Genomic DNA, 26,774 nt, shown 5'->3' with positions numbered 1-26,774 from the left:
GCGCATGCGCACCGGGTAGCGATGTCGTGACAGGAAGGGGCTGGCCTCGCAAGGCCCCCCCTTGTCATTGGCAGCCAGGGCGAAGGCGCCGGGTCGATGTCTTGCTGCGGGAGCGGCGCCGTGGGCGCGCGAGGCCTCGGCCGCCTCCTCCTGCTCCGTGAGTGAGGGTCGGCCGGCGGGGGGGCGGGGCAATGCCGGTGGAGGCGGGGCCAACGGGAGGGGGGGTCTCGTCACGTGACGCTGAACTACTTTTCCTCCCCCCTAAATTTAACCCTTATCTCTGTCCTTTTCGGGGGGGGGGTTCCTCTCTCTCTCTCCCCCCCCCCCTTTCTGTTCTGAAATGGAATTAAAGGTAAGGGAAGCAGGTATAGATATTGCACGTTCGGGGAATTTGCAACAATACAAATAATAATAATAATAGTAATTTATACCCCGCCCATCTGACTTGAGTTTCCCCAGCCATTCTGGGCAGCTTCCAACAAAAGATTAAAAATACATTAAAACATAAGTAATTAAAAACTTCCCTAAACAGGGCTCCCTTCAAATAATAATAATAATAATAATAATAATAATAATAATAAATTCCATTTATACCCTGCCCTCCCCAGCCAAGACCGGGCTCAGGGCGGCTAACAACTGCTAATAAAAACAAGTTGATTAAAATACAATTTAAAAAACAAGATTAAAATACAACATTAAAACATTAAGATGCAGCCTCTTCACAGGAGGAGAAGGGAAAAAGAAAGAGGGGAAGGGGATCAAGTTGATTCCAAGCCAAAGGCTAGGCGGAACAACTCTGTCTTACAGGCCCTGCGGAAAGAAATCAGATCCTGCAGGGCCCTGGTCTCATGAGGCAGAGCATTCCACCAGACTGGAGCCAGTGTTGAAATGGCCCTGGCTCTGGTTGAGGCTAATCTGACTTCCTTAGGGCCTGGGACCTCTAGGGTGTTGTTATTTATGGATCTTAAGGTCCTCCGTAGGGCATAGCAGGAGATGAGTTAAGAGCTGTCCTTGGCGACAAATACATAAAACATGTAGGGCTGTATATTAATTCAATAAATGCCAATAATGATAATGTGGGGGGTTTTGGGGGGGAGAACCTCAGTTACTTGATTTAGTGGGTGGTAGCTGCCTCCCCTCTAACTTCCTTAGGGCCCATGTCTGCATATCAAAGCCACAGCTCAGCAATACCTCAAGGACCACCTCTTTCTATATGAACCTACCGGGATCCTGAGATCATCTTCTGAGGCCCTCCTTCGTGTGCCTCTTCGAGAGGTCTTGACTATGCTACCACTCAGTGGATTTGTAACTGGCTGACTGACCGAACCCAAAGGGTGTTCATCAATGGTTCCTCTTCATCCTGGAGAAGAGTGACTAGTGGGGTGCCACAGGGTTCTGTCTTGGGCCCGGTCTTATTCAACATCTTTATCAACGACTTGGATGATGGACTCAAGGGCATCCTGATCAAATTTGCAGATGACACCAAACTGGGAGGGGTGACTAACACCCCAGAGGACAGGATCACACTTCAAAACGACCTTGACACATTAGAGAACTGGGCCAAAACAAACAAGATGAATTTTAACAGGGAGAAATGTAAAGTATTGCACTTGGGCAAAAAAAATGAGAGGCACAAATACAAGATGGGGGACACCTGGCTTGAGAGCAGTACATGTGAAAAGGATCTAGGAGTCTTGGTTGACCACAAACTTGACATGAGCCAACAATGTGACGCGGCAGCTAAAAAAGCCAATGCAATTCTGGGCCTCATCAATAGGAGTATAGCATCTAGATCAAGGGAAGTAATAGTGCCACTGTATTCTGCTCTGGTCAGACCTCACCTGGAGTACTGTGTCCAGTTCTGGGCACCACAGTTCAAGAAGGACACTGACAAACTCGAACATGTCCAGAGGAGGGCAACCAAAATGGTCAAAGGCCTGGAAACGATGCCTTATGAGGAACGGCTAAGGGAGCTGGGCATGTTTAGCCTGGAGAAGAGGAGGTTACGGGGTGATATGATAGCCATGTACAAATATATAAAAGGATGTCACATAGAGGAGGGAGAAAGGCTGTTTTCTGCTGCTCCAGAGAAGCGGACACGGAGCAATGGATCCAAACTACAAGAAAGAAGATTCCACCTAAACATTAGGAAGAACTTCCTGACAGTAAGAGCTGTTCGACAGTGGAATTTGCTGCCAAGGAGTGTGGTGGAGTCTCCTTCTTTGGAGGTCTTTAAGCAGAGGCTTGACAACCATATGTCAGGAGTGCTCTGATGGTGTTTCCTGCTTGGCAGGGGGTTGGACTCGATGGCCCTTGTGGTCTCTTCCAACTCTATGATTCTATGATTCTATGATTCTAGGTCCGGAAGCTGGCAACATGAGAACAGGGGCTTCTCTGCAGTGGCTCCCCATCTGTGGAAAGCTCTCCCCATGGAAATTCACCTGGCACCTTCGTTGTACACCTTTTTACCAGGCCTTTGGGTGATATGATTGACATCCTATGCCCTTTTTAAAACGTGGCTCTTTTTGGTGTGGGTGTTATTGGATTATTGTTTTTATTTTGATTTTATATATTGTGATCTTTTCTGTGAACCGCCCTGAGACCTCCGGGTATAGGGCGGTATATAAATTCAATAATCAATCGATCAATCATATAAATTCAATCACTCAATAAACAAGCTATGGGGTGTGTGGTAGCCAGGGTTTTTTACCACAGAGGGGCATCCTTGAGGCTCCCAGCCTCTGTGTGTATGCAAATACACATGGGTATTTGCGCCAAACTGAGTGTTTGACCTGGGTGGATTAAAGCCTAGTTATGTGTGTTTATACTTCAGCTGGTGTAGGAGTTCAGCCATTTGGTCGCTCACTGGAGAAAGATGGATTTGAGCATCTTGCACCCATCCTGGTCTGACTGCGCTGGCTTCCACTCAGCTTCTGGGTCCAATTCAATGTGCTCGTTTAGACCTAGAAAGCCTTAAACAGCTCCAGATCACAGTACCTCAAGGACAGGCTCTCCCCATATGAACTGACCTGGACCCAGTGATCATCCTCAGAGGTCTTTCTTGTTTGCCTCTTCCGCAGGAGGTCTGGAGGGCGGCAACATGAGAAGGCGACCTTTTCTGTGGTCCCTCCCTGTTTGTGGAAGGCTCTCCCCAGGGAGGCTCGCCTGGTGCCATCATGACATTTAGGTTCTATCGAGCTCAATAAAACAGTAGTTTCTGGATTGGGCTGGGCTAATTTTGCCTGGGAATTTTAGTTTCAGTGGCATAGCTAGGCGTGAGCCCCAGATCTTTTTTTTTTTTTGCTTCACCCCAGATCTCCGCCTTCTTCCCACCTTGTAAGAATTACTGTTACAGTGGTGCCCCGCAAGACGAACGCCTCGCAAGACGGAAAACCCGCTAGACGAAAGGGTTTTCCGTTTTGGAGGCGCTTCGCAAAACGAATTTCCCTATGGGCTTCCTTCGCAAGACGAAAGCCCATAGGGAAATCTCCGGGACAGCGGGGAAGCGCAGCGCGTCTTCCCCACTGTCCTCGGACCTCCTCCGAAGGCTGGCGGCAGGGCGGAGAGACCTCCTCCCGCCGCCAGCCTTCGGATGGCTGCTCCGAAGGCTGGCGGCGGGGCAGAGAGACCTCCTCCTGCCGCCAGCCTTCGGAAGGCTGCTCCGAAGGCTGGCGGCGGGGCGGAGAGGCCTTCTCCCCGCGCCAGCCTTCGGATGGCTGTCCTGAAGACTTGCGATGGGAGGAGGGTTTTCCTTCCCACCGCCAACATTCAGAATGCTGTTCTGAATGTTGGCGGTGGGGAGGAAAAACCCTCCTCCCACCGCAAGCCCCGGGAACAGAGGAGAAGCGCTGCACACCTTCCCCTCTGTTCCCGTACCTGTCCTGAAGGCTTGCGGTGGGGAGAAAAGCCCTTCTCCGCACCGCCAGCCTGGCAAGCGGTCTCCATAGGAACGCATTAATTGATTTTCAATGCATTCCTATGGGAAACCGTGCTTCGCAAGACGAAAAACTTGCAAGAAGAAAAAACTTGCGGAACGAATTAATTTCGTCTTGCGAGGCACCACTGTATTAAACCTTTTTGCTTCCATAGTCACTGGGCATGCTGCAAAGCATAGTGGCACCTGGCATCTTAAGTTGATCTAAGCCCTAAATTTTTATCTGTAGATTTAAAATAAGGACTTAGGAAGTTGGGACACGGGTGGCACTGTGGGTTAAACCACAAAGCCTAGGGCTTGCCGATCGGAAGGTCGGCGGTTCGAATCCCCGCAACGGGGTGAGCTCCCGTTGCTTGGTCCCAGCTTCTGCCAACCTTTGCCATGCAAAAATGTGCTCTGCCTATGAGTTGCAGCCCTTCACTGTAACACAGCTGGTTAACTTCAAATGTATGCAAGCACGTGTGCTTGTACCGCATGCTTGTACCGCAAAATCTTCCACTCCCGTTGGGTTGTTTTGTTTGTTGCCTGGGCACTCATTGGTGCAGACCTTAATTCCCCAGACCACACACTCAGTGCTACCTCGGAATTAAAAATACAGTAGTTAAACACTTTGCTGCTCTTTGAGATGTATTCCCCCTCTTCCATTAAACTAAAAGCAAACAACCAAAAATCCCAGGTAAAATAAAAACCACAGGCCATGTGAGGTTTGGTGCGTAGTTGAATTCTTACTGGAGGAAAGGCACCTCCTCTCAACCATAATTGCTTTTTATGGCTTTATAGCTGTAGTTTAACAATGAGAAAACCAAGAGTACACATTTGCAATGGAACAATATAATGAAAGTTGAGTGGTGCCTTTCTGCATACTCTCATACTTTCTTTTGTTCCTGGATGTATTCCTGGGTGCTGTTCACGTTTGCCTGGATGAAGAGTGTAGAATTTTTAAAAAGGTGTCTGTGTTTTGCACGTTTCCTTGTTCTCTCTCTCTCTCTCTCTCTCTCTCCTCCCCCCTCCCTCTTTTTGGAGTTTCATGAGACACCATCAGTTTTTCTCTTTTGATTGCATCCTTTGCTGTCCCTGCAGGAGCAGAATGGACTTTTGCTTGTGAAACGGAACCTCACCTCCCTCTTCTCTTCTTGCATGTACACGGAATCTGCTGGGGGGGGAGGGATTTGGGGGCCCTCTGGAGCAGATTTGAGGGGTGCACGGGGTTGAGGGTGGTGCAGAAGGGAGGATGATAAAATCCCATTGGCCAAGGGAACATTCACTCACGCAGCATTGGATTCCACCCAGTTTATATGCATCTATCTAGTTTGACCAACGCGGGTGGCGCTGTGGGTAAATCCTCAGCGCCTAGGACTTGCTGATCGCATGGTCGGCGGTTCGAATCCCCGCGGCGGGGTGAGCTCCCGTCGTTCGGTCCCAGCTCCTGCCCACCTAGCAGTTCGAAAGCACCCTTAGGTGCAAGTAGATAAATAGGTACCGCTTTATAGCGGGAAGGTAAACGGCGTTCCGTGCGCTGCGCTGGTGCTGGCTCGCCAGAGCAGCTTCGTCACGCTGGCCACATGACCTGGAAGTGTCTTCGGACAGCGCTGGCTCCCGGCCTCTTAAGTGAGATGAGCGCACAACCCTAGAGTCTTTCAAGACTGGCCCGTACGGGCAGGGGTACCTTAGTTTGACCAACATGAGTTTTTACTGAGTTCTTCGTAAACAGCTGTAACTTGTGGTTGCAGCCCAAAAAACCCTCCCCCTCTCCAGTCTCCTGGCATGTGTAGGGGTTGAACACTGCAGACACGTATCTGCTTAAACTAGAGCACAATGAACAATGCTGGTTTATAGCAATTGCTATAGTAATTAGTTTTGTGAGTCTCAGAACTTGTTTGGTGAAGTTAATATTTCAGGATGATGGGTGTATAGCGCCCACCCATTCTGGAGTTCATTGGTACTAGAATACTTGGATTTAAGCCCATTGATTCAATTGTGCCATCTTAAAACTAAAGCATCTCAGCTTTATTAGATTGTTGATCAGCCTAATTAGAGCTAATTAGGAGTTTCATGGGCTCTGAGCCATCCCTAACTGCTTTTTGAATGACAGGTACTCGCACTTGTGCAAAAGGAAGTGCATGGTTTCGAATACCGGCCCTTACACATTTTAGATTTCATTCTCTTGCTGTTGAAAATCCAAATTTGGCGGGGCGGGGAGGGGAGGAAGAAGCATATGACCTGATGTGTTGGAACACAAATTATAAATTATTATTGGGGCCTGAATGAAGTTTATGATTTCTTCCTTATACTGCAAATGTTAGGGTCCAGTTAAAATGTGATTGCTAGAACCTATCCTCTAAGGTTTAAAGAACAAGGCAGAACTATTTGCAAAAGGGCTTTGAAGCAGCACCCAGCAGGATTGAAAGTCTCCACTCATCAGCTGATAAGCGAAGACTTTAGTCCCGCTCCCTGCCATGATCACAGCAGGATTCAATCCGACACTGATGAGAATGGGTCAAATACTGCTGCTTTTGCTGCACATGTCAATTCCATGTGGGGAACTGACATAATCAGTCAGTGCAGAATTGAACACCAACCATCAGCTGATGTCACCCATCGTTCAGAGTGATGTCAGCTAATTGGCAGATGGACATGGTTTTGGAAAAATAGCATCGTGCTCTGAAAGTTACTTTGGTAATTGCTTTTGAAAGCTTGTATTCTTTCAATAAAATTGTTTGAGTTAATATTAAAGGTGCAATGATCTTTCTTTTTTTCTTTTTAAAAAGCAGACTAACATGGCTGTCCTGCAATTTGTCAAAAAAAGTATGATAAAGTTTAATTTTCTGAGTTATGCATTTATCCTGCGTTCACAAAATAAGGTGATCGAGCTTTTTCTGTATTTTTTCCCCTAGTGCAGAAAAATGGGGTACGGCATTGCTCCTATTTGGCCACACGAAAGAATCTCTACATCACTAAAGACACAAAGGTCGTTTGTCAGGGTTTTACCGGCAAACAGGTATGTGTTTGGCTGTACCTTTCTCATACTGTTGAAGAGTGGTTTTCAAACTGGGTTTGAGGAGCCTGGGGTTCCTTCGGTGAACTTTGCAATGGTCCATTAGCAAGATATGGCAGACCAGCTTCCTTGAAAGACAGCTTGCTGCTGCTGTTCGTCTTCCCCTGTAATGCACAGCTGGGATGAAGTTTCTGGTGTATTCTAGGACATGTTCCCAGCTTGTACAGAGCACTGGCTGCAAATGGCATATTGTGAATGTGCAGTCGTGCTGGCTGTTAAAAAGGAGATCTCAGTCCCCAGACTTTTTAGGTCTCCTTGGCAGTGAGGCCAAGGTCTCACTTCATGAGTTCTCTGAATCCAGGATTGTGGTTAAGGTCTCTCCTGAATCACAGTCGGTAGTCGATGTCTGTTCAATGGTTTCAGGTCTTGTTTAAGGAGGAGACACCTTAACCACGATCCCAGGTTCAGAAGACGTGCTAAGTCAATCCTTGATGTCCCACACTGACCCATACAAAATTGGGTGGTGCAACACCTCCTCTCACCTACTCAGAAGAAGGAGAGGCATTCGGCAGAGCCTGTGGAGGAGCTAAAAGGCTGCAAGCTCTTCTCTAGGAGCCAGCATAGTTGTGCAGTCACATTGAGCCATGTGACGTATTAACCATACCAGTGCTGCCCCATAGGCCTAACCACTTACCTGCACTCGGTAAGAACTGGGCACTCAGTAAGACGTTTGGGGGCACCAGGTCTTCTGATACACACATGGATTTGTTGTTAGGAAGGCTGATGTTTGTGGGGATCCCTGGAGGTAGAATAACATCACCATCATAAGAGGCCTGCTGGGTTACAGCGAAGGACTGCAATAGCTAACTAGATGCTCCTGAGATCTTCGAGTGTGAAGGCAACATCGCTCCCTTTTTGCCCAACATGGGGCTCAAACCCACGGCCCTAATGCTAAGAGTTTCCTGCTCTACTGACTGAGCTAGTGGATTGGGAGAAGACTTAGTGCAACTACTGTATTTTTTGCACCATAACACTCACTTTTTTCCTCCTAGAAAGTAAGGGGAAATGTCTGTGCATGTTATGGAGGGAATGCCCACGGGTGGCATGCCTACGGATTTTCCTCCTCTAAAAACTACGTGCGTGTTATGGTCGGGTGCGTGTTATAGAGCGAAAAATACGGTAATAGTAGAGCCCAAGGTCATGGAAGGTTAATTTTATGTTGTATATGTGTTGTAATTAGAACAGGTCGACAGATCTAGTTCTGAAACCATCGTTCAAGTTGTAAACGTCATTACAAGCTAGAGGAAACACACTTTTTGTTCTCCTGCATACAGTTTGTATCTGCCTATACTGCAAATGGTGTCTTCTATTTATAGCTTCTCATGCCACACTTAATGTTTGGAATGCTGATCCATCATGGGCCACAGAAATGAAGCTGTGCCTTAGTTCTAGAAAGCAGTAGGGCATATTCCTTGTCTGTTAACTTGTGGATTTTTCTGCTTTCGACTTTTCAGTTTTTAAGGAAAGCAGCAGAATTGACCTTGGGAGTATTTGGTTTAGTCCAGGAGTGAGGAGCTTGTGGTTCTGCAGTTATCATTGGACTTCCATTAATCCCAGTCAGCATAATGGTCAGAAGTCATGGAATTGTAGTCCAAAAACATCTGGAGGGACACAGGTTCCTTACCCTTAGTTTAGTCCAAGGCCCAGACTTACTATACAGAATTTACTGTTTAGAACAATTGAATGCTATATCTCTGTTTGGACTGTGCCATTTAATATTGCAGGTTTGAGATGGCACATTTACATGCTTCCCAGGCTTGATAAAAATAGCCAAGCATTTATTCCTCTGCACTTAGAAATCTAGCACCTCATGCTAGCAGCGTATGCTTGATTTTTTAAAAAAATTGGATCATGGTTACTGGCTCTCATGCAGCTCCCATTTCTTTCACTGGCCTTGTTCAGGAGAAGTCTAGCTTTGGATCACTTTTGTCCTCCTATCTTAACCTAGTTTTTGTTATGTTTGATTTTCTCTTGCAGGGTACCTTTCACAGTCAACAGGCGTTGGAATATGGCACCAATCTAGTAGGAGGGATTTCTCCTGGCAAAGGGGGCAAAACTCACTTGGGGCTTCCGGTCTTTAACTCCGTGAGGGAGGTAATAATATATTGCTATATGAGAACTGATCCCACATCGTGGCTACATCCAGGCTAGATCATCTAAATGTTTCACCAAATATTCGTGCAGTAGAAAGCAAATTTCAGCTTCTAATGCTGAGAATATTCTTTTGGCATGCCAAGCAACTTGAAAGATTGATGATTTCTTCTTCTTTTTAATGTAATTGTATCTTAGGCTAAAGAGAAAACGGGTGCTTCTGCCTCTGCAATATATGTGCCGCCACCATTTGCTGCCGCCGCCATCAATGAAGCCATTGACGCAGAAATCCCCCTCGTTGTGTGCATTACAGAAGGTATTCCCCAGCAGGACATGGTGCGTGTCAAACACAGATTGCTTCGTCAGGACAAGACTCGGCTCGTTGGCCCAAATTGCCCAGGAGTGATCAACGTAAGGGCTCAAGTGAAGTTAAAACTAGTGGAGATCTTCTTGAGAGAGTAGAAGCCTATATATTTTGGCTAAAGGCAAGCATGCCGCCTGATTAACATACTTTCCTGTATTGTAGGCACCATCCTGGTGAGCTGTAGTGTTCTCCCAGTGTTATGTGACTCCACTTTCCAGCTTCCCTGACCATTTTTAAAAATATATATGTATATAATTCTTATTAAATTTTCTGTTTTACAATTTAGAATACTCATTTTTACATCCTTAAGATATCAATGCCTTCCCTTCTCTTTCCATGGTTCATTTTGCATATCATAAATCCCTGCGTATTTTACATAAACTAAACCATTCAGTATTCCATTATTACATCCATCAAAACTTATTTACGCTGTTGAATTTATCTTAATGCTGCCAACATCTTAAAGTGTACACAATTCTCCCCCATATATTCAATAAACCTTTTTGCAATCTTCTCTAAACTTACGTTCTTCTTGTTCTCTAATTCTGTATGTTAAGTCTGCAGGCTGTGCATATTCCTCAGCTTAAGTTGCCATTTTTCTTTAGTTGGGACCTCACTCGTTTTCCATTTTTTGTTCTAACAAGACATGGGCCGCAGTAATGACATACTCAGCTTCCCTGACCATTTGCCATGCTTGCTGCACGCTGATGGGATGTGTAGTCCAACAGCACTGAGAGGGCCACAGATTTCCCATCTTTGATCCAGCTAATGCAGTGCAGTATGTGGTGTCTTAGATTTGTAAACTCATGTTCAAAACCCCACTTGTCACTATCCCTTAGCCCAGGCAGTATTATAGCGTTACTGTGAGATCAAAGCAGAATGTGTTTTTATATTCTGTTGGAAGCCACCCAGAGTGGCTGGGGTAACGCAATCAGATGGGCAGGGTATGTGGAAAACGAGTTAGGTCCCAGCTAAAGAAGAATGTCAACTTAAGCCGTCAGAATACCCGCAGCTTGCAGATTTAACATACAGTGGTACCTCAGGTTACAAATGCTTCGGGTTATGAACGCCTCAGGTTACAAACTCAGCTAACTCGGAAGTAGTATGTTGGGTTGCGAACTTTGCCCCAGGATGAGAACGGAAACTGCGTGCTGGCAGCATGGCGGCAGCGGGAGGCCCCATTAGTGAAAGCGCGCCTCAGGTTAAGAATGGTTTCGGGTTAAAGAACAGACCTCTGGAACGAATTAAGTTCGTAACCCGAGCTACCACTGTAAAGAATTAGAGAACAAGAAGAACATACGTTTAGAGAAGATTGGAAAACGTTTATTGAATATATGGGGGGGGGGGATTGGGGACACCTGAAAACCTTGGCGGTGTTAAGATAAATTCAACAGTGTAAATAAGGTTTGATGGATGTATTAATGGAATACTGAATGGTTTAGTTTTTGTAAAATATGCAGGAATCTGTGATATGCAAAACGAACCATGGAAGGAGAAGAAAGGAAGTCATTGATATTGTAAGGTTGTTAAAATGGGCATTTTAGTATAACAAAAAAATTAATAAAAAATTATATAGAAAAGATGGATGGGATACAAATAAAATAATAATAAGAACTATTACTACTACTACTACTATAATGAAAAACCAACCTTTTCCAAACTTCGTTTTGGGGACCCCTGAAGCTTAATAATGAGAAGATCACCTTTCTCGCACCGTGCCTTGCATGCTGCAGCTGATCTTTCTGGAGTCATGGGGACAGTGTGCTCTGTTCATGCAAGGCGTAGCAAAGACTCCATAAGGATTGACAGCATACCCTCTTCCATCAGCATCTGGAGGGCACCAGGGTGGCTACCTCTGCCCTGGAACATGCTCCACAATCCCGTGCATAGTACAAAGGACTTGCAGCAAGTTCAGAGGCCGCTTTGGACAGGCTTGAGACACTGGGAAGGAGTCTTATAGAGGAAGGTTGCGGTGGTGACTTCGGATAAGTGTATGAAATGATGCTGATCACGTTTTTTTTTTTTGTTTGTTTTTAGCCTGGAGAATGTAAAATTGGTATCATGCCTGGCCACATTCACAAGAAAGGAAGAATTGGTAAGATCTCAAAGATTTTTCTGGTGTGTTTTCGAAAAACAACAACAACAACCATAACAAAAACCTGCAATTGTATTTGCTCTAATACAATAGAGTGTGCATTTGGCTTAACGCTCTAGCCTTCAAGATATTAGTCAATGTTGACGACATCTTCAATTTCATGAGAGGTTTATTTTTAAACCTCTTGTGAGCCTTGGAGACTTTTGCGTAACAACCAACTAACAAGTTTAAATAATAATGAAAATAAGAATGACACAGTGCTGAATTCATTGGATTGGACATACCCAGGAACTATAACAGAGGCAGGCTTGAAGCAGCAGACCCTGCTTCAGGGACAAATTCAAATAAAACACATGTGCCATCTTGCCATATTAGCTAGGGCCAAGTCCTCCCATGCAGAACCCAAAGTCTTCGGAGGGGAAAATCGGAATGGCAGTCTTCTGAGTAAGGCCCAACTGAGCCCAGTCTTGAAATATCCAACCAAGTCTGCCCTTAGTTTGCAGCCTGTGTTAAGTGTGAACCCATGCCATGACATATGCACGCTTCAAAAGAGAGATAACCCCCAGGTTGGCTTGAGTACTCTCTCCCCAACCTAAGGATTGGATTTTAGATTCCTCAAGTGGTGATGCGCTATTTTCGCACATGCAGCAAAGGCAGGCACTTCATATAAAAACGATTTGCCATATGGGTGAGCATTATATCGAAACTCAAACACCATGCTCTTTTAAATGGGCAGTTTCAAAGTCGACTGCTGTCCTCTTTTAAGTTTCAAACAGTGTTGATAACACAACGGGCTTTGCTGAGTTATTGTGGGGTTTGATTTCTTCAATGTCACAATCAGGACACCCTCCTGCGCACTCTACACTTTTGAATAAGTAAACTCCAGACAACGGGAGATCTTTGCAAAGCTGCTCTTGGTGTGGGGCCTATACTTCAGGGGCTGCTGGTATAATGCTCCTACATTGCTGTTACGTTGCATTGTGTGGCTCAGGAATCTCTAGTGTAACTTGACTTACATGATCTTCAACTTATGGCAAGAATACTTTTTGAATGTTATGTGCTGATCATGAAATTAGAACTTACAAGGTTCAAAGGTCAGCTTGTTACGTAAGTTGCTATATGTAAATTTGTATAGCTATATCTATCTATATATCTTTTTTCCTTTCTTTTCTCCTTTCCAAACCCTTCAGGTATTGTGTCGAGATCTGGCACTCTGACATACGAAGCTGTTCATCAGACAACTCAAGTTGGACTGGGACAATCCTTCTGTGTTGGTGGGTTTGAGAGAGGCTCAGTCAGTGTGTAAGAAAATACATATAATTGTAGAAACCAGTTAAGAAATGCTAACTCACATCCCACTTTGCATTAAATGTGTGTTTTGCAGTAGTGCTAAACCAAAATGGCCCCCTTGGCAGCCAGTGAACAGGGTGGGGAGACACAACTGGGGAGGTCCAGTCTGATGACTGGGGCCACAAGTGGATGGATTATATGGATGAGAGTTCAGTTTTACAAGTGAGAGTGAAAGATCAGTCTCTCTTAGAAGAGGAGATGAGTGAATCCTCACTCTTTTATTCTGTATCTGTTTTGGCATCCCTTTGGTTCCACTCTGGTTGAATTCCAGAATTTCAGATTTTAGGAAGTTCAGGCTGTAGTTTGCACATGTCTCCCAAACTGGTGTTATTGTGCAAATAAAAAGAAAGAGTTGCCTTCGGAAATTCATTTTCTAATTTACATTTGGCGTGTTGATTGAAAAGAGGCAGAAAAGGAAGCAGGAATTCTCTCTCACTTGACTTAAAAAATTCTGGCAGTTTACCTCTGGAACAGTTAACTGAGTCTGACATTTTGAGTTCTGCTCTGGTAAATGTGCCCAGCACAAGAGAATTTCAACACCAGGGTGAGAATCCAGAAGAGGAGGATTTCATAAGTTCCCAAAGGTTTTATCTTATTTTAACTGCTACAAATGAAGGTGGGGACTTAAGCCGAGTCTTAGATACTGCATTCCTCCTTCAGAGTTGTAGCCTGCTGAAGGATTGCCATGGTAGCCTTAGGCCTTGGGTACCAATTCCTATGCTAAAAGAGGGTATTCATAAATACGATTTGTGCTAAATGTGTAATGAAAAGGAAAGGAAGGGTGCTTCAATCTTCTTTTAACTTAATCTGAAGGCTGTATTCTTCACAATTTTTGCTGGAAACAGATTGTGATTTTACATCATTTTGGTAATTCTGCATCTAACGTAACTGAATATATGGGGTTATGCCCAACTAACTTCTGTGCAAAGTTGACCCATCAAAATTAATTGACTAAAGCAAATAATGTACTTTAATTTCAGAGTATGAGTAACATTGGCTACCATACAAAATGTTTCCCTCAGCTTTTTTGGTTGGTGCTTGCAGCCATATTTTCCAACCTGTGGGGCAGCATCCGTCAAAGTAGTTGCACTTGCGCAAGGTTTTCCATTTTCACAATGGAACTTTCCCTCTCCTCTACCTGGGCACCTTCTTCACCTCCCCCAAATCTGCTTCCAACCCCTGGAACAGGGGAATGGAACAGAGTGGGAAGGGAAGTTCCTATACAGAGGCAAAGATCCTTGCTCTGGCAGGACTACTTCATTGGAGAATGCTCTGTATCACAAGGTACAAGTTGGGAACTGGCTTAAAGATCTGTGAAAAGGCAACTTAAAATCTCTGCATGTAAAGGTTGTGGTTTAACCCTTTGGAGGCACAGATATTTACATGTAAAAGGCCCCAAATTCAATCCACAAGATCCCTTCTTAAAGGTTTGCAGGTCATAGGGTTAAGAATGACTTCTCTTGAGAACCTATCAACATAGATGGTTTCAAGGCAGCTGCTTATATTTTATAACTCACTTTTTATTAGCCATATACCAACTTTTTGTTGTCCTTTTCTGAAACCAGAAATATTGGTAGGGGCAGAACTGAGCGACCCGATTGCCAGCTATTTAATAGCTGAAATGAAGCTCCAAGAATGTTTGTTATCCTTAACTGAAAGTGGGCAACTCAAGTTGGTGATCCTGAAAGTTCTGCAGCCCCTGTTAGTAGAATTGGTCTCTGGAAGAAATGTGCTGCTCTTAATAGGACTCTCTGAAACCTTTCAGGCATCGGAGGAGACCCATTCAATGGAACAAATTTTATTGACTGCCTGGATGTCTTCCTGAAGGATCCGCACACCGAAGGAATTATACTGATAGGCGAGATTGGCGGAAACGCAGAAGAAGATGCCGCTCAGTTCCTTAGGGAAAACAATTCTGTAAGCTTAAATGTTTTGAGAGAGCGTCTCCTGTGCACATTCTGCTTATTGAGGGAGGAGGAGGGATAACCGTTTTAAAAGTTCATCTGTTTGTATTCCACTCTTTTAAAGTCATTGGTTTGGGTCGAAAGGGTCCCCTTGGAAGGAATTTACACCCCTCACTAGAATGTTGCACGAGGAAGATGAAGGTAAATCCCAAAGATGTACTTATGTGACCTCTTAAGTACAAGAACTGAGGTTGCTTTCAGATGGCATGTATGTTGCAACATTCATCCTGATTCCTTTGCATAAAATTTGCAGAGAGATTATGGGATGTCAAACTTCGCAGTGCATTTTCCTGTCCCTTTCCTTACTGCCAAAACACCAAAAGCCCAGTCCAAAGTGGGTTTGTTGCACACAAGCACCAAATCAACTATAACTCTGCAACCTGAATTTGCCACTGTGCAGTTGTATCCCACCAACAAAATAGCTGCCATCCGGAAGCATCCCAAATCTCCCTTCATTACTCAAACGAAAGTTGTCTATAGCACAATTAAGTACACCAAACCCAGCAGAGAGATTAATCAATAACCTTTTGAAAGCCTGGCATTTGCAGGGTAAAAGCATTAAGTGGTTGTTACACGCGGCTACATATTTGCTAGCTCCTCACCGTTCCCCGTTAAACATGATGGAAATAACGATGTAGACTATCTCACCAAATGGAAAGGAAGATTCACCCCATAAATTTAGCCTGCAGGCTCATTTCCGGTGGTACCATTTTGCAGCAAATACTGCAGTTCCCCAAATTGCCTACACAGGCAAATGGCAATGAGTGAGTGAAATTTGCTCATGCAACCAGACAGCCCACAAACTTGGGAATGGTTCACAGGATTGAGAGTCGCGTGTGTGGATTACTTATTTGTGACATGCAAGGTGGTATTCAGAAGCTAATTGGCATGACTTAACATATGTGTGGGGACGCGGGTGGCACTGTGCTCTAAACCACTGAGCCTAGGGTTTGCCGATTGGAAGGTTGGCAGTTCGAATCCCCGCAACAGGGTGAGCTCCTCTTGCTGGGTCCCAGCGCCTGCTAACCTAGCAGTTCGAAAGCACGTCAAAGTGCAAGTAGATAAATAGGTACCGCTCCGGCGGGAAGGTAAACGGTGTTTCTGTGCGCTGCTCTGGTTTCGCCAGAAGCGGCTTAGTCATGCTGGCCACATGACCTGGAAAATCTGCGGACAAACGTCAGCTCCCTCGGCCAGTAAAACAAGATGAATGCTGCAACCTCAAGAGTCATTTGCAACTGGACTTAACTGTCAGGGGTCCTTTACCTTTACCTTTTTTTAACATGTGTATTTTAATTTCAGTGGGTCTAAAATGAGTAGGACTTGGTTGAATATCACCCACAGTGTTGCATGAATTGTTTTAAGGGCAGGTTTAAGGCATTCAGAATCTGTGTTTGTCCCATAAGGAAAAAACAATACCTGACCCAAATGTGTTTTTTTGCGCAGTCACATTTTACTTGGAAGTGATTTCCCATGTTCATGGAATACGTTGCAAGCAAGCTGTGGTCAGGTCCATAGGTGGCCAGAGTTGCATGATTGTTTCTCTGGAGACTCTTGGGCGCATCATATTGAGGTTTCTTGAATAACTGGACCAGTCCCAGGCGCTTCTTCAAGGCCACAAAACATAGCTAGATTTGGATTTTGGTTTCTTGAGTCAGCCTTTGCACACCATTCTTCACTCAAAAGCTTTTATGGCCCAGCTACTACACATCTACTTCAATTTTACACTTTGGCTTGCAAAACAATTAGCAAATGGCACTAAAGATGAAATTGTAACTAATCATTAACCCCTCTCCCCCAAAGTGGGCTTTTTCTTGGTATATCAATCGCAGGAGCTGGCTTCTAAAATCAAAACCACTTAAATATCTTCCTTGGGTTTACATGTCCTATACAAACTTGATCCTTATGGGAATTTTGTTGCACTCACTTCCCTCCTTTTCTCTGCCCAGAACTCTCAGGCCGTTTCCTTATCTCTGCCCCTAATCCTCAGGCTGGTGCTTCAGCTCGGATGTCTTTTTCATGTCCAACCACGCCAATAACTGTGCTCACTGGGGTAGTTGCAACTCTGCTTTCTCTCTCTCGCCCCTCTATTAAATGATTCCTCTTTTGTCACAGGGTCCAGACGCCAAGCCAGTTGTCTCGTTTATAGCTGGAGTCACCGCGCCTCCAGGCAGAAGGATGGGCCACGCGGGGGCTATCATTGCTGGTGGGAAAGGTGGAGCGAAAGAGAAAATTGCTGCCCTACAGAATGCTGGCGTCGTCGTCAGTATGTCTCCTGCTCAGCTGGGCTCTACTATATACAAGGTTAGTTCAGCAGCCATTTAGGGACACAGTGCTGCTCCTCTGCAGCTTGAAGGCAATGGAGCTTGCCAGGATGTTGCCAGAAACATTGGGCACTGTGAATTATGTTCTGCTTCATTCCTATGAACGAGGTTTTGTTGGGTTGGGTTTCTTTCAATGCAACAAGCGTGGTAGAAGTTTGCAGATTTAGGTTGTTGGACATGAACAAGGGATACTTGGGTTCAGATTCCCACTCGGCCACTAGGGCTGGGCAATCTGGTTTTCAACGTCATGATATATCACCATCATCATGTATGTCAAGTATGAATGCTAGGCCCAAAAAAAGATGGCGAATTCGCAAGGTATGATATGCTGGCAGGTGAAGCGGGAAACTGGTTTTTTCAAGGAAAAATGTATAACTGTGTCCAAAAGAATATTGGTTTTGCTGAATGAAAGCAAAAATCCCCTGATAAAAACAGGATGGAACTGGCGATGAACAACAGTAATAAATATCCTCTGAAAAGAACAAAGACAAGGAGGAACTGACGGTGGGCCACGGACAGATGATAAAGGCCTGAAACACGTTGTATGTATTTTTGAGGTACAACAGCAAAGGTGATGTGGTGGTCCAGAAGAACAGGAGGAGGGTGGCAGAAACGTTCTAAAAGCCAGCCGATAGACGTCAAGGGGCAAGAAGGCTATAAAAAGGGCACTCTGCTTACCCTCAGCGTGGTAACTTGGTTCTTTTGAAATCCGGAGAGACAAGTGATATCCCGTATGCTATAGGACTTTCAATAAGACAGGTCGGAGACCAGATCTGGGTTTACACACCTTTCATGTAACATTTATTTCATATAGTCAAGTATACATTAATAAATTGGTAGCAAGAGGTTCAAACACTCACACATTCACTCAAATATTCACACAAGGCCCTTCATGTGGGTTGATCAAGCCTCATGTAAGAGCTGTGGGTGTTGGGTTGTAGCGCTGGTCCCAGCAACGCTGAGGGTAAGCAGAGTGCCCTTTTTATTTATTTTTTTATTACTGTTGTTCATCGCCAGTTCCATCCTGTTTTTATCAGGGGATTTTTGCTTTCATTAAGCAAAACCAATGTTCTTTTGGACACAGTTATACATTTTTCCTTGATAAAACCAGTTTCTCAGACAGGAACGAAGATTTGGAGATATGCTTCAGTGGTGCAGACTATGGGGAGCCCAGAAAAAATAATAATTACAATTTGGACTATAATTGGGTCGCTTTTTTATTTTAGTTCGTTGTTTTTAATTGAATTGGATTGGATTATGATGTGGATGTGATGATTGACTGTTTTTACTGGAAAATCAATAAAAATGATTTTTTTAAAAAAAGATAAAACCAGTTTCTCACTTCGCCTGTCAGCATATCATGCCTTGCGTATTCTCCATCTTCTTTGGGGCCTAACATTCATACTTGACATATACCGATATCTCACTGTGTCTGATACAAGGATGGAGCTGCGCAGAGGCATTGGCTGGCTTCACGGCTTTCCCCGCATCATGATTTTTGCCGGTGCCTGCTCTTGTTAATCGCTGGGCCCTACAGGAGGCGGGAGAGAGCTGAGCTGGCAGAGTTTGCAGCGGCTCTTTTCCCCTTGCAATGTGGGTTAGGAAAAATAGCGAAAGTCATAGTTGGGACATTGAAGATTGCAGTCAGTTTGCCAAAAGTTGCTCAGAGTCTAAAGCTGTCAGTTGAGCTCCCTGCAGTGAAGCGACCTGGCCTCTCTGTGATAACAGAGTATGTTCCTAGTGTTCTCCAGCTACGTCACTGCAAGCCCATTGTGACTCTGAAAACAGGCCAGCCATGCCATTGAGAAGGGCAGAGCGGCCAGAGAGGGGCCAGGTTATGGAAGAGATTGCAGATGTTAAAGGTGGTAAACTCTGGCAGAAAGGATGGTTTAGCAAATGCTTGTCCCAACTCTAATGAAACCTTGTCTCCGTCTTTATCCCTCAAGGAGTTTGAGAAGAGGAAAATGCTGTGAGAGGAGGAGGAGGAGGAGGGGATCCGTCCGAACATGCCACTGCAGAAATATCACCTCCCTCTGTGCTGCTCACCTGCTGATTTTTCTTTTCTCGAATATAATTGACAACGGTCTTCTGAATTCAGCTTTAAAGCCATCAGGTTTCATTTCAGTGGCTCCTTTGTCCAGACATAATTGTACATCATAGCAAACGAATAAATCTACCACTAAACTTGATTATTTGAAATCCTGGAGCTTGGTAGCTTTTTCTTACAACTTTCCTCAAATCACTTTATTGAAACTCTTTAACTATCTGGAAGCTTTAAGAATGGATATAGTTTAAAGTAAAACTGCTTTTTGTTTCTGCTATGGGCTTTTCAGCTTTTATTTTTGATGGACAGTTGTCCTTGACATAGAAATTGGTGCCAAATCCTATTGGTCTAGTACATCAGGCAGAGCTTAGTGGCATGCAAACGAATCATTGAGCTTTGCTGAGTTAGGTCCAGCGCTGGTGGCAATCACAGATATCTTCAGGAGGGAACTGTAATGTATGCAGCTTTCACAAAACACTGAATTTATTCACCAGCAATGCAGTGAGGTCTGAAGACTCAGTTAGAAGTAGTAGAGTAGTCTTCGCCAACCTGATGCCCTCCAGATATTTTGAACTGCAGCTGCTGTTAATCCTAGCCTCCATTGGCCTTGTTGTCATCAACTCCAGCACTTCATGGGCATGCTGGCTAGGACAGGTGGGAGTTATAGTCCAGTGTACCTGTAGGGTGCCAGGTTGGCAGAGGCTGTAAGTGGTGCCTGAGGCCAGCTCTGTCTCTCTCACACTGTGTCCAGATGTTTTATCTGAATGCCAAGCCCTGCCCATATTGTACAGGTAGGTGGGGCTGTAGCTTTTAGATCAACTTGCATAGATGGAAATTATTTAAAACACACTCCAAAGTGCATGCAGGGAGAGCAAAGAGTAGTGTTCTCCCTGGATGTTTTTAATTGTTTCATTGATCTGCAAATGCTTTCACTGATCTGCAAAAGGCGTACTGGGTCTGTCCCATGGCAAGTGACCTTAAGCCATCTGAGTTGCATTCTGGGAGGGACAAGGCGATGGCGAGGTTAGTGCGGTGCAAGGACGCCAGCGGAGCCAATCCTGGCAACACGTTTACACCACACCAACCTCGCCACTGCACCAACCTCACGACCGCTTGCCCCTCTCCATCCTGGTGTGCAGCAGTGACTCAGCCACAGAACCCACTACTTGCTATAGGCAATTTGCTGCAGCCATGACAAATCTGATATTTTCCCTGTCCGCTTCTTGAAAACAAGCCACTGTCCATTGGATGATGGCAGGTCCTTGATTTTTACTAAACGGATCTCTTATTATTTCTAAAGCATGTAATAAGGAGTTCTGTGTATAGTTACTCAGAAGCAACTGCTGCTGTTGGTATCCTCCAGAATGTATTTTCTCGTAAGCTGATTCCAGCAGTCATGCGGACTTCATACATAAATCCTGCTTCAGAAAAAGTCCTTTCATAGCCCTTGTGTTTTTCTTTTTTTAGGTTCTGCCCCCTTTGCTTTTGTCTCTGTGCTGCTTTCTCTTTAATTGCAAACTGCTTGTGCAATTTTCTGTGTGGGCTGTCAACAACATGGACTTCAGTTGCAAAATGTCTGAGCGGAACAACGCATTTCCCCATTTATAAAAAAGCCTGATTTTCATCTTCTTTTTACTATTAGTATTTTCACCTTGAAAGTTTTTATGGTTCCAAAGAGCCACACGGCAAATTCTGAAGCCCATGAGGTGTTTAACCTTCCTGGCCATCAGTCTGTGAAATGGGAGGGAGTTTCAGCTATTCAAAGGCACGAAGTATCGAGACCCCCCCAATGGGCGTGTCTAAAGGTGGTTCTTTTCCATCGCAACCGTAGTTATCCCGAGAGAAGCTATATTTATACCTCTTTGTACAATGCTGGCCTAATACTTCTCTTGCTCTTACTTGTGCTGTACCCTAGCTTTTTCTGTGCAACTGCTAATGAGTTACTGCAGCTTTTCAAAAAGAGAGAGAGAGAGAAAATCTACCGGAATATATTTTCTGCAAATAATTACCAATGATTCTCTGCTGACAAGTTTTGCTACTTACAGGCATACATAAAATGTTACGCTCGTAAATGAGCTTTACGAGCTATAGCGGAATTTGATGGTGTTTCGGTTTGCTTTCATTATGAACGGAAATAAAATCAAGTAACGCAAAACGGAGCTGGTTGCTTGTGTAGATTGGGGTACCTTTAAAAAGAAAGCCAATCTGTAAAGGAGGACCTTTGGGAAAGGGGGAAGACGGAGGAGGGGCGAGAACCTGTGGATATGATTTTCAAAATGTCGGTGTTGCTCGTTTTTATCAAACATACCCAAAGTGCTTTCTGTATACAAATTGAGACCGATTCCCAACTTGCTCTTGTCCACTGCCTGCCTTTCGTGGGAAAACTAAAATGACAAATTTTGAGCCCATCTCAAAGTGCCAGTGTCATTCCTAATTAAAAAGTGTGACAGGCTCTGGTAATTCAATGCTGAGGGACTTGCACTCTGTGCAGACTCAGAGACTGCATGCCCCCTGAGCGAACCATGCAAGCATAGAATTTGGTATTACCGAAAATGACAGCTTGCAAGATTTCTGGGGGTTTTTGGTGGGTGGGGTTGGGGAATGCTACTAGGAGTCAAGGCTGTGATGGAAGTATGTGGGTGCAATCCAGCGCAGAGAACCAGCTCTAAATGTCCTATTGGAACAAGCTAGAATGCTCGAGGGTGTCCCCTGTGAATAGCCATTGAAATCAATGGACAAACGGCTTAGCATCATTAAATTTCTGAGTATAATGAATGTTGGATATCACCTCTCTAACAATACAACCCATCGTGTGTGTGTGTGTGTGTGTGTGTGTGTGTTTTAAAGCAAAAATTATTTTGGGGGTGTAGGGTCCTAACTGGAGTTTGCTCACCTGCTTTTGAGTTCAACGGCAGCTGCTACTAACTAGAAACAACATAAGGAGCTGCATCTGAGCCAGTGGTCCATCTAGTGCAATATTTTATGCACTGATTGGTGCTGCAGGGTTTCAGATGGGAAACAGCTCTGGTTCTACCTGGAGTTCATAGAATTGTAGAGTTTGAAGGAACCACAAGGATCATCTAATCCAACCTCCTGCAACAGAGGAATCTTGCCCAATGTGGGGCTCAAACTCATGACCCTGAGATTAATAGTCTCATGATCTACAGACTGAGCTCTCCCTGCATTCAGCACACCCCTTCTCCCAGGAGCAGCTATATGCAGGTATACACTTTCTGTGCTGCAGATTAGGGTTGCCATGTGTCCTCTTTTACAGAGAACTATTGTCTGTTTGAAAGGATGTCATAGGAAGCTGTCATACACTGAGTCAAGACTGTTGATCCCTCTAGCCTGTATTGTCTACCCTGAATGGCAGCAGCTCTCCATTTCAGACATCCCCAGCCTTTTGCAGGAGATGCCTGGAGATTGACATTGGCATCTTTTGCATGTGGAGAAGGTGCTCTGCCACTGAGCTTTGCCCTTCTCCAAAGGGAAGATAACTCTTGTTCTCTTTTCTGCCCACGTCAAGCAACATGGAGCTCAAAGCCGGGGGTGTGATGTTATTAGCACGATACTGTGACCATTGGTCTCTGGAAGTCTTATTTCCTGCCCTCAACTGCTAGGCAACACAGAAGAAGGGGAATCCATATTGGTCCTGTCCATAGTTACTGAAGGGATCCTGAGACTCATCCACACGCTGCAACACAGGAATCACAACTAAGAATCCCTGGCAGATGGCCATCTAACCTGTGCTTAGAAACCTCCAATGAAGGAGAGCCCACCACTTTCCGAGGCCATCACAAACTGTTCCTCAACCCTTGGTGAGTTATACAACGTCATATCCGATGTTGCTCTTCCACTTCCATAGCAGACTTCCACTTGCACAATGGAACTTCCTCTTCAGTACAGCTCCTTTTTCTCCCCCTGTGTGCCCTGAAAATCGGCTCCAGAGGCTTGGAGGATACTCCAGGGCAGTTTTTGAGAGTGAGCACAAAGGGAGAAGTCCTGTTGCATGAGCAGAACACCCATGTGCACAACACTGGATGCAGCCCACATTGCCTGTGTGCTGTAGAGACGGGCATTTAAATTGTGCAGCAAGATACCATTGCATGGAGCTTCCTTGGATAAAACAAGGAGCCAACTATTTTATTGATTGCATTCATATCCCATCTTTTGATCCGAGGAGCCCAAGGTAGCACACATGGTTCTCCCCTCTTCATTTTCTCCTCCCAACAACCTGGTGAGGGAAATTAGACTGAGAGGCAGTGTCTGGCCCAAGCTTCGTGATCGAATGGGATTTTGAACTCTGCTCTCCCACACTAAACACTACACCACACCACACTGCCTGTCATCTACTCTGGGTATAGATCTACTCCTTCCCACCCTCTCCTTTTTAGCTTTGCAGCAAAACCATTTTAGCTGGGGATGCTGGAGGTGGAGCACATGTCCTCTCCTGGCATGAGATACTTCTCTGTCTAGGCCAGTGGTTCTCAACCTGTGGGTCCCCAGATGTTGTTGAACTACAACTCCCATCATCCCTGACCACTGGTAAATCTGGCTAGGAATGATGGGAGTTGTAGTCCAACAACATCTGGGGACCCACAGGTTGAGAACCACTGGTCTAGGCAATAGATGTGTGGGAGGATCTGCAGCCAAAGTACAAATGCTTGATTGCTAGAGAGTCACAAACAGAGGACTCTATGATGCCATAGCTAAACTTTTGTGTGGGGAGGGAGAACAATAGAAACTTAATCTTCCTGCCACGGCACACGCTTCTCACCTGTGATGGCGTAGAATGCCTATAGCTAAGCACTCCTCCAGGGAGCACACTCTATTTTGAACTGGAGTATGGACTTTTGTAACTTTTAAGGGTTATTGCCTGGCTTCTTTTCAACACTGCAACTGTTGAATCCTGGCAATACTTTTAAGTGAGTAAACTTTATATTTTTCTTGTTCACTTAAACAGCCTGAGAGTGATTTCTTGTTAAGAGGGAAACATAAAGTGGGAAGATGACCTAAGTCTGCCTAAAACATCCTTTGATATCATAATTGTTCTAGAAGGTTATGCAATTTTCTCCTAAAAAAAGGATTCTAAAGCGGTACACGGATGGTGACATTACCCTGCTGAAATAGGCAATTGCTTTCTCACACAAGTGAGAAAAGGAGGAAGGTTAATAAATAAATAATATATCCTCTCCTACTCATCTAAATCCATACAGCAAGATAGACAGCTGAGAGTCTTTCTGATCGAATGCTAGGGAGCCAAGGAACCTGGGAGAAAATCAAGACTGCATCCCCTCGCCCTACAGCTCACTGCTTTTTAGTACAGCAGCCTTTATCGCTGGACTTTGCCCTTTGCTATTCTGTGCTCCAGCAAATGCAGAAGCCGGAGTTTATTGCATCCAGTTTTATGGTTGGTATAAAAGCAATAGCAGCGGGGGTTTTCTGCAGGAGCCTTGCATTCATAAATCTGAAATGCAAAGTGTTCAGAACCTCCGCAGTGTCAGGGATGCCTGAGTCCACAGAAACCAATGGACTCAGGTGTGCTTTTAAGATTGGGCTGTCTGGCATTTAGAATGGCCAGACGTTGAAAACGTAACTTCTCCGTTGTTGACAATCAGGGTCTGGGGAAACTGTTATCATAAGCAGAGGCTTGGAACATTTTTCATCCATTTTTCAGACCATATTCCCTTCAGGGGGGGGGGGGGGGAGTAGGGAACATGCCAGTGGTGGGCAGGACCAGAGGCAAAAGTGGGTGGAGAAACAAATTAAAATACCGTATTTTTTGCTCTATAAGACTCACTTTTTCCCTCCTAAAAAGTAAAGGGAAATATCTGTGCGTCTTACAGAGCGAATGCAGGCTGCACAGCTATCCCAGAAGCCAGAACAGCAAGAGGGAACGCTGCTTTCGCTGCGCAGCGATCCCTCTTGCTGTTCTGGCTTCTGGGATTCAGAATATTTTTTTTCTTGTTTTCCTCCTCCAAAAACTAGGTGCGTCTTGTGGTCTGGTGCGTCTTATAGAGTGAAAAATACGGTATACTGTTGTGCATTAGGCTATTCTCTCTCTCTCTCTCTCTCTCTCTCTCTCTCTCTCTCTCTCTCTCTCCCCCTCTCCTCCTTATCCAAGCATGGAAGAGTTCAGGGCCCCACTCCAGCCAAGCAAATATTCTGAAGGAGGAAGCAAAACAGGGGAAGATAAGGGCATGTCTAGGGAGGGGGTGCGGTGTGGGGAGAGCCCCAGGGGCCAGATAGTTGTGGAGGGCCACATTTGGGCCTGAGGTTTTCTACCCCTGCCTATAAAAAGCCAGTGCATTCAGACGTTTCAAAGTAGTTCAACAAGTTCACCTGTTGGAGAGGATAAAAGGAAAGGAACGTCTTTGCAACTTTCTAAAACACTCGATTTTGCTGTCTTGTTAAAAGTTTTGAAACAGTAAAAAAATAATAAAGCCAGCGTGAAGATAGGCGCCATCATCCTAACGATGTGTTGCTCTGATTCCTCTGAGAGTTGTTAAAAAGCTAGGAATTATTTTCTCATGATGAAAAGGGAAATGGAAACAGCTCATGTGAAAAGGTTGCTTTGTCAGGTCCTGTTTTAATGTCTGAGCAATAACAGTATTAGAGGGGAAATGTATTCTCCTGCAGTGTTGTTCATCACGCTCCTAGAATTTCCGTACTGACTTCTGTCTGATTCCTGGCAGAAATTGATTTAAAGAGCATCATCATCCCGTTCAAAGATGTGGAAGGCTCCGAGCTAGAGAAACGTGAAGGTTGTTTGAGATTTCTTCAAAGATTTAAGGGCCGAGTTGCTGCAATGATACTGGATTGTCTCTGAAAAGAGCAGCTAGCTGGGCACAAATGGATTTTGCCGGATGCAATAATAATAATGATCAGCTGTCATCTAACAGAGAGAAATTCCCATCATATCTGGGATCTTGCATGCAGAAGATGCAGCCTGGTTTTTCTCTCTCGACACCTTAGGGTGCTTCCGGACGACCTGTTTCTTGAGCGTTCATCCTGTTTTGTTTGCTGGGAGATTAGCAACTTAAGAAGCATTCATTCCAGTTTGTTTGTGGAGAGGTTAGATGGTGACGCATCAAAGCAAGTGCTATCTCACACTTTCAGCTGCATTTCTCCATCACTTAACTCAAAAAATGCCTCATCTATTGGAGAAGGGGACTTGTTGAGTGAAACTTCCAAATCAACTCTGATTGCGCAGCCTGAATTTGTCGGTATGTCATTGAATCAACCCCAAAATGGCAGTTATCTAGAAGAACCCTCAGTTAAAATTGAAAGTGCTACCATGGGCCAATCCCAGCACAAACACTGCCCCCTGGGAATGATGGCCATGTTCAAGGACATGAACTGCTGCCATGTTGTAGTAGTAATAGTAGTAGTAGTACTACTACTAGTAGTAAGGTAAAGGTAAAGGGACCCCTGACCATTAGGTCCAGTCGTGGCCGACTCTGGGGTTGCGGCGCTCATCTCGCTTTACTGGCCGAGGGAGCTGGCGTACTGCTTCTGGGTCATGTGGCCAGCATGACTAAGCCACTTCTGGTGAA

At 44.9% G+C, this 26,774-nt stretch overlaps 1 protein-coding gene across 1 annotated transcript; it reads left to right on the top strand.

Annotated features, from left to right (window-relative positions):
- Positions 1–21,195, top strand: SUCLG1 (succinate-CoA ligase GDP/ADP-forming subunit alpha). The gene is made up of 9 exons (XM_028743995.2): positions 1–157; positions 6,829–6,932; positions 8,967–9,083; positions 9,279–9,491; positions 11,482–11,539; positions 12,730–12,813; positions 14,655–14,806; positions 16,966–17,154; positions 19,121–21,195. Exons 1-9 carry the CDS (start codon positions 97–99, stop codon positions 19,145–19,147), a joined length of 1,005 nt encoding a protein of 334 aa, XP_028599828.1. The 5' UTR covers positions 1–96; the 3' UTR covers positions 19,148–21,195.
- Positions 21,196–26,774: the final 5,579 nt, after the last annotated feature.

Source organism: Podarcis muralis, chromosome 9 (genome assembly GCF_964188315.1).
Source record: "Podarcis muralis chromosome 9, rPodMur119.hap1.1, whole genome shotgun sequence".
NCBI classification, from domain to species: domain Eukaryota; kingdom Metazoa; phylum Chordata; class Lepidosauria; order Squamata; family Lacertidae; genus Podarcis; species Podarcis muralis.
Note: the sequence above shows the minus strand (reverse complement) of the source record. Positions and strands in the feature narration are given on the sequence as shown.